The following is a 7,680-nucleotide window of genomic DNA, read 5'->3' as shown; positions in this document are numbered from 1 at the left end:
GGATGCCACTATAGCGACCCCATTCTGGCAGGGGAACAGGGCTCCAGAAAAGCTGGTCCCTGAGGCTACCTGTTGCTCTCCATGGCTGGACAGCAATTTTGAAACAGTGCAGCAAGGGAGGACTGCAGAGTAGGTGTATGCACCTCCTTTGCTGAAATGATACTATTTTGAAATCTTTTTAAAAAATAACTTCTGTCCTCACCCTTACTGACACAAGCATTATCGCTTCAAAACAAGGTTGTTTCTGTGTTACTAAGAAAGGAGTCCTCCCAGGGAGAATGCTTCTGGGCCTTATACTTGTCTTTAGCAGCAGAAATAGGCATTAAGTGGGAAGCCTTTTAGCAGTTTTGAGTTTTCTGCAGGAGAAACAAATCTAACATATTGAAAATAGATAATAAACAGAGGCACAAAACATCCACTTTGGCCATTTAGCATAAAAAGTACAAAACATTAATATACAAAATAGGAACATCAAGGTTGACTCTTTTTAAAAAAAATAAAAACAATCTTAAATTCTCTTAATCTAAATTAGGTGTTTTTTCACAACATGTGCTGCAAGTCTTCTTCCAAATATATTAAAAAAGTCTTCAAGTCTGACACTTAACAGTCCATATTACAGCTGGAGCCCTTGGAACAGAAAGCAAAGTTGGGAGTTCTCCCTTTGGTCTCTTCCCCCCTTTCTGCACCAGCATCATCATTAGTGTTTCTGAAGCAGTGGCCCATTGCTAAAGAAAAGAAATCACAAATTGAACAAGGTAAAATTGTTTGATAAGAAAAAGGAAACAGTTCCCATGAACCATTATCCTCACCACAGAGCCTTGCCACCTTAACTTTTCTATTGTCTTCAATTTCCAGAATAGTTTCAGATATGAAAACTCTAGAAATTCTTTAGTGTGTTTAAATGAGTGTATTTTGCATTGTATTTACAGATTGGCTCTGCTTTGTTTGTCACGGTAATGTATCAGTTCTATTCTAGTCTAGTCATTAGAGTTAGCTTCTCTAAGGAGAAAGGCAAGCGTCTCTGGACGTGATCTGCTACGCAGCCAATGCAAAGGATTAAATAGTGCCTACTTTTGGCTCACTCTGCTCCAAGCAATATTAATAACGACAGGGCTCTGCCAGCTGGAAATTCCTTGGCCACTCCAGGGTGCCCCTGAAACAGCAAGTCTAGATGGCCATGGAGCTACATAATGATTTGCATCAAAGGTGAGAGATGTTTCTTTTGACAGCTCTAAATCAGTAAGTGGTGGATGTCAGGGAGGTCACTGAAGAGGGGATAGGTCACTCTAGGGAAATCCACTTCAGTGATCTCCCTGTATAGCAGCCACTCCTATCACTGCTGGGGACAGGACACTGAGCTAGGTGGACCATTGGTATGACCCAGGATGCTACTTCTTATGAAGATCTGCAACACCCATGCACAAAAGCTATGGCAGACACCTGAACACCCTGTGTCAGGAGAAAATCTGACATTTGTTGTTCCAGCTACAGTAAATTGGAGGAGCCTTCCCCAGGGAAATGGAAAACCAAACTCAAGTTGCTCCTGTGCCTTACTTGAGCTCTCTTAGTCAGCAGAGCACAGCTTGTTCAAGTGGAATTCCTGACGCAGATCCAAGACCTCAAAGACATGCAGTCGATAGCAGCCAAACCCAGCGTATTTAGGTATGCGCAGGCCATGTTTTGCCCCTCTTTTTCCAATGAAATTCTGAAGAAAAAAAAAAGAGAAAAAATGGCTTCTATTCTGGACTTGGTGGTGCAGTTACAGAACACAACTGCAAAGAATATCTGCACACCTCCCACCAAAGCAAAACCACGCAACACCATTTTATGTTTGGCAAAAGCCCCCAGATCACTGGAAAAACTTAAAATACATTTGCATAGAGGCACTTCCTCAAGTCAGCTTTAGGAGTAGCTTAGGTTTTTTTTCTTGGCTTTGATCAGAGAAATGTGCTTCTCCCCACCCCTCCAGGCAGTCACAACTAGAGTAACTCACGTGTCATTAATGAAAGGCGATCCATCTACCCACCGCCATCCCTCTGGTTCTTTCCTTAGACCTATCCAGTAATTTTCTTCCCCTTTATTAGAGTAGATAGTGTCCTGTAATTAAGGATGAAAAAGAACAGTTATTCACACCATTTAAATGCTCTTGAGACAGAATTTGAAGAGATTGGTAGAGGTGCAGGCACAGTCCAGGAACATGCTACCTGGTGGCCAGAAGGAGCCTTGCAGTCATTCTGTCTCAGTCTCCTCTTTGTTCTCCCACTTACTTGCAGCCAGGAGTATTTAGTAATGTTTGACGTGATGGCATTTGGTCTATTAAGTCTTATCAATATACTGCTCCTGCAGCCTTCTGCCGTGCACTCCACCCCTCTTTAGGCTCCCAATATCCCTTTATGGCAGGGCCAGGCTCCCTGTTCTTCCAAGGAGAGATCTAAAGGTCCTTTCCAACCCCAGCCTCTCTAAGGAGTCTTTCTCCTCAGGCCTTTTCTAGTTCTTAGCCAGGGCTCAGACTTCTTCCCCACTTTGTCCTGGGGATACACTGCCTCCCCTTTCCATGGGACTGTACCGGCCTTTGGGCACACATCCCTAGCTGCCACTTTGCATATTCTTCTGCCTTTGGACCATCACCTCTTCAGTAAGACTTGCTCCCAGCTCTTTTCCTGGCTGTGATTCAACCAGTGACCCTTCTTGAACCCCCTGAAGTAGTAGTAGGCTGTGGGGCTTTCTCTACTTTATCCTTCCTAGAATACCATTTTTTACATGACTTATGCCTTGACTCCCGGTCAGGTACTGGACTGACAATGCCAAAATTCTTGAAGGAGACAGGCTACCCTGTTGTAGTGGATAATCTGTATTTCCCTGCTTTTTTGAAGCAGCCTCAGCATGACTGTCACTTAAAATAATACAAGGCGGAATTGCCTGTTCCCGCTGAAATGTCTTTGTCTACTGTATTTGTGGGGAGATTATTTGTTACAAATACTAGGTAGAAATGTATAATACATGAATATCCCTGCAAGACAAGAAAGTGATATCTCGTATTCTCACCAGTGCCGATTTTTCTTTTATTATAGGAAGTATAGCATTGTGTGAGGAGCAGAACTTCCTACTGGTGTTCCAGTCTCGGATTTCATTGGAAAAATAGTAACACTGATTTCTGTACCACATCCAGTCTTCGGGGCAGGGTCTGCACTCCCTTGTCACAGCAGTGGCACGACCATTCACAGTCTCTGTGACGGCTCCTAACAAGCAGAAGGTAATCAGCAGTGAATTTTATTCACATATCTCAAACTTCTAAACAGCCCTAAGTAAATCAATAATCTAACTGGAGAAACAGCTAAAGTTACATCTGGCCTTTGCATTGCTCTTGTGCAAATGGTCATTAGTTTCCTAAAAGCTTTTTATTTTTCTATTTGCCCGATGCGTTTCTAGGCCAAGTCCATGTGGACAATTTTTATTCTAGGGTATGAGAAGGTCCCCAGTTTCAGTTAATTCAGGCAATCGGGGTATAGGAAAGTATACAAACTGTATTGTAAAAAAAGAAAAAGTTTTTAGTAACTTAGTTTGCACTGGTGTGAGAAAAAGGGTAGACAGTTGAATCTGAACTATTTCAAAACTGCCTGGTCTACAGAGGAAATACAGGTTAGTGACATTTTAGCAGCACATTTAGTCCTGATCTACAGTTCAGTACAGTCATAAACCTGATCACGTATCATGGGTCAGAAGCCCAGCTGTGGGCAATGTGATTTTTAGGCACGTCATCATTTTTGAATGATGGAATGATAACTCCTTTCTACAAAATGCTCTACAGCAAGCGTAAGAATTGCCTGCAGGGAAAGCAGCATCTGGCAATTATGTGCCTGCTCGTAGTCATCTCTCAAGCTATGTAGGAACTGGAATTGGGACACCTAAAGCCACATGCTCAGCCACCTCTCCACCAGTCGCAGTCTGAGAACCAATGCTACATGGGGAAATTCAGAGATAAAAACCTCATTATATAAAATGGAATAAGGACATATGGACAAGTTTTGCATTGTTGATCCAAGTTCAACTGTTTTGCTCTTGGACAAATGTATTGAACGAAAAAGGAAGTAGTAAGTGTTAGGAGGCAGTTGGGCCTAGAGCAGTGGTTCTCAACATATTTGCCATAGTGGGCCATGCTTGCAGCTGTCAGTGTTATGAGGGCTGCACCCACCCAACTTACTTCCTGCACATCCATTTAAAAAAGGTTCTAACTGGATGTTGCATGGGTTACTTGGGCTGCAGGTTTAGAACTAATGGCCTAGAGCAGTGTTTCCCAACTAGTGTGCCATCAGGTATGTCCAGATATGCTGCAGCGTTTTGGGCTGAAGCTATACCTCCTGCCTGGCTGGAGCCATGCCCCCCTCTTGCTGCTGCTGCAGACAGCCAGCCAGGGGACATGGCTCCAGCCAGCGATTCAAATGCTGCAGCACTCGCTTCTCGCTGCAGTGGTGTTCCATCCCTTGCTACCTGCCCCCCGCCCAGGTCTGCGGCATCCACCCGAACCCTCCCTCCCCTCTGCTCCGCAACGTTTGACTGCTCGCCCCCTTCCTGCTCTGTCTGTGGCCTTTGGCAGCTCGCCACCCCATACCACTTGGCTAGTGTGCTGCGGGTTGGGGGAGGCCATGTAAGTGTGCTGCAGCATGAAAAAGGTTGGGAAACGCTGGCCTAGAGGCTAGGACCCTGGAGACCTAGTGGGTGGCATTCTGTTCTTTTATAGATCCCTGGATAACCTGATGTGGTCTTCTTAATCCCCCAAATGTCAGTTATGCACAAGTTGACACTACTCCTGCATGCATAGCCCTACACATGTGACCAGCTACATACATACCCCAAAAGAGAATGCCAACCTGGACATACGTGGCATTTGAGGAACTGAGATGACCAAACCTGGCTGCCAAGGAGCCAGAAAAGAGGAGAATGCCAGTGTGCAGATACCAGGATGGGGACACTTGGAGTACTCTCAACTTACTCCTAAATAAATCATTCTCCCCAGCAGTGGGTGAGGAATAGGAGTTATGAAACTATGGTGGCAAATTCTTAATGATCTAAATCAGCAGTTTTCAACCGTGTTGGACTCCATGAACACTGCGTGGCCCTGAAGGCTGGTGGGGCATAGATTCATACATGTTAGGGTTGGAAGGGACCTCAATAGATCATTGAGTCCGACCCCCTGCATAAGCAGGAAAGAGTGCTGGGTCTAGATGACCCCAGCTAGATACTCATCTAACCTCCTCTTGAAGACCCCCAGGGTAGGGGAGAGCACCACCTCCCTTGGGAGCCCGTTCCAGACCTTGGCCACTCGAACTGTGAAGAAGTTCTTCCTAATGTCCAATCTAAATCTGGTCTCTGCTAGCTTGTGGCCATTGTTTCTTGTAACCCCCGGGGGCGCCTTGGTGAATAAATACTCACTAATTCCCTTCTGTGCCCCCGTGATGAACTTATAGGCAGCCACAAGTTCGCCTCTCAACCTTCTCTTGCAGAGGCTGAAAAGGTCCAGTTTCTCTAGTCTCTCCTGCGAGCTCCTGCAGGTAGCGGCAAGCAAGGAGCTCCCACTGGCAGCCGTGCCAATGTCAGAAGTGCGGGGGTGGGTGGTGAGCACCAACCAGCGGTCAGCACCCCTCCACAGATGCTGCCGACAGTATGGTGACTGACCAATGGCATTGCCAGCAGTGCTTTTTGCAGGGAGTGCAACGCCAATCTCAGGGGGTGTACATGCACCCACATGCACCCCCTATGCGTGTCACCAATGTTAGACTCAATGCTTACCTTGTTGGACTCAAGGCACCACCAAAAAACACCAATCTGAACCCACTGGGGTAGAGAGCAAGTAGGGTTGGATTAGTATTAGGCTCACTCAGCATGGGCAATCCTGGAGTGCCCTTTACTTACAAAAGGTGATCTTCACCATAAAAAGGTTGGAGACCACTGGTATAGATTGTATCTCTGTTATCCCCTGTGATGATATCTGTTCTAGTGTTATCATTGTTATTATCCCTTTGTTTGCATCTCCTGTTGCTCTTCCAATAAATCCTGGTTTTATATTTGTAACCTTTAGTGTTATTTCCCTGTGTGTGTGTCAACAACAAATTGGGCTGACCAACCCATCTCTCAGCGTAGGACTGCCCATGCTGAGAGTGAGCTAATACTAATCCAACCCTACTTGCTCACCGCCCCAGTGGGTTCAGATTCTAAATTTGTGCCTGCTATAGGGGGGTAAGTGCAGGGCACGGGTGGGGGTGGCCATGGGTGGGTCTGGTGTATTGATAGGGGCTCGTAGTCCCGTGCCCTTACCTACAGTGCAAACTGGTGAGCATGCAGGTTAGGGGCCGGATGGACAGTATCCTTGATTAGAGACAAGGGCTTCTTGTGCTCTTGCAGCTGCTGAGAAAAGGCTCCCCCTTCCAAGCACGGCATTTACCTCTTAGCGCCAGCGCCAGCCCCAGCGCCAGGACAGCTGCCAGCAGGAGCAGGGCCAGAGCTCTCCACAGCCAGAGGTTGGAGCACGGACCTGAACCGGAGCAGAGCGGGGGGTTAGCGGGATGTGGCAGGAGCCCGGCAGCGCCAGGGAGAGCAGTGCTGGGGCAGCAGGGGAAGTCCCCGGGGCCCCTTCCCACCCCATCCCCGGGAGCCCCGAGGGAAGGCGCCGCTCACCGCCCTTGGCCGCTCCTCCCCCGCAGGGCTCCGACAGCAGCGGCGGGCTAGGCTGCAGCTCAGGGGAGGCGCTGCGCCGTGGGGGTCTCGGCGGCGGCTCCGCACCCCCCGGCAGCAGCGCGCAGCCCCAGAACGTCCGCCCGCGCCCCATGGCCCCGCCGTAGATTCAAACCTAGCGCGCCTCGCCCCGATTGGCTCGTGACGCGCCGGTAGTAGGAGGAGCCGGGAGGCGCCAGGGGACTGGCGGAAGCAGCCGGCAGCCAGGTGCAGCACTAGCGGGTCCCTGCCGCTGAGCTGGGTCCGAGCTGCTGGTGCGGAGCCGCGCGGGGCAGAGGGTGGCCCCGGCTGCCCGGGCTTCGCTCGAGATTGCGGCGCGGGCCCGGGGCGGAGCTGTCGTGGGCCGGACCCGGCTCCTCGCCTGCCCGGGGCAAGCGCGCGTCCCGTGGGACGAGCCGGAGGCGTCTCGGGGCCAGGGCTGCTCGGGGCTGCCCCTCACAGCGGGCGGGCGGGCGGGAGGGAGAGCCGCCTCCACCTGTCAGCAGCCGGGGAAGGTGCCGGGGGAACATCCCCTGGGCTGGGGGACGCTGCTGGCCTCGCCTCCCGCATCCGCACAAGCAGCTGTAGAGATGTGGGGAGACGGGGAGATGTAAGGGGTTGAACAAAACCACAAGGCAAAGCTGGACTGTCAATGCACCACAGTCATGGAGCAGTAGGGCTGCAAGGGAGCTGCACAGGTCGTCTCGTCCGACCCCTCGCCTGAGGCAGGGTCATCCCTATCCAAACCATCCCCTGCAAACCATCACCTAAACTACATCAGACTGGGATCAGCTCTGGCACAACACAGACCTTATCTGCCACACATAAAGCAGGGGAACCGCAGCACCCAACGTCGTGCTTGTACAAAATGTCAATATATGCTCATGAGGTCCCAGGTTGAGGCCAAGCAACACTACAGAGGAAGACAACTCCCCCCCCCCCCCCAGTCCATACCAGTCTCGCCATGGTGTA

General features: G+C 49.6%; 1 protein-coding gene across 1 annotated transcript; it reads right to left on the bottom strand.

Moving 5' to 3' along the window:
* Positions 1–414: 414 nt before the first annotated feature.
* On the bottom strand, positions 415–6,842 carry LOC102564596 (C-type lectin domain family 2 member L). Its single transcript, XM_059726751.1, has 6 exons — positions 6,673–6,842; positions 6,440–6,529; positions 3,046–3,239; positions 1,994–2,097; positions 1,555–1,705; positions 415–725 (listed from the first exon to the last, which is right to left on the bottom strand). The coding sequence occupies exons 1-5, from the start codon at positions 6,821–6,823 to the stop codon at positions 1,588–1,590; spliced, it is 657 nt and encodes a 218-aa protein (XP_059582734.1). The 5' UTR covers positions 6,824–6,842; the 3' UTR covers positions 415–725; positions 1,555–1,587.
* Between the last annotated feature and the right edge of the window lie 838 nt (positions 6,843–7,680).

This window comes from Alligator mississippiensis, chromosome 4 (assembly GCF_030867095.1).
Source record: "Alligator mississippiensis isolate rAllMis1 chromosome 4, rAllMis1, whole genome shotgun sequence".
Classification (NCBI taxonomy): Eukaryota; Metazoa; Chordata; order Crocodylia; family Alligatoridae; genus Alligator; species Alligator mississippiensis.
This window is presented reverse-complemented; position numbering and strand designations above follow the sequence as displayed.

Coding starts and splice junctions, on each gene's coding strand:
- LOC102564596 (XM_059726751.1), bottom strand. CDS start 6,823: ATGGGGCGCGGGCGGACGTTCTGGGGCTGCGCGCTGCTGCCGGGGGGT. Junction 6,530..6,672: donor GGGAGGAGCGGCCAAGGGCG/GTGAGCGGCGCC, acceptor GCTCCGGTTCAG/GTCCGTGCTCCAACCTCTGG. Junction 2,098..3,045: donor TAAAAGAAAAATCGGCACTG/GTGAGAATACGA, acceptor CCTTAATTACAG/GACACTATCTACTCTAATAA.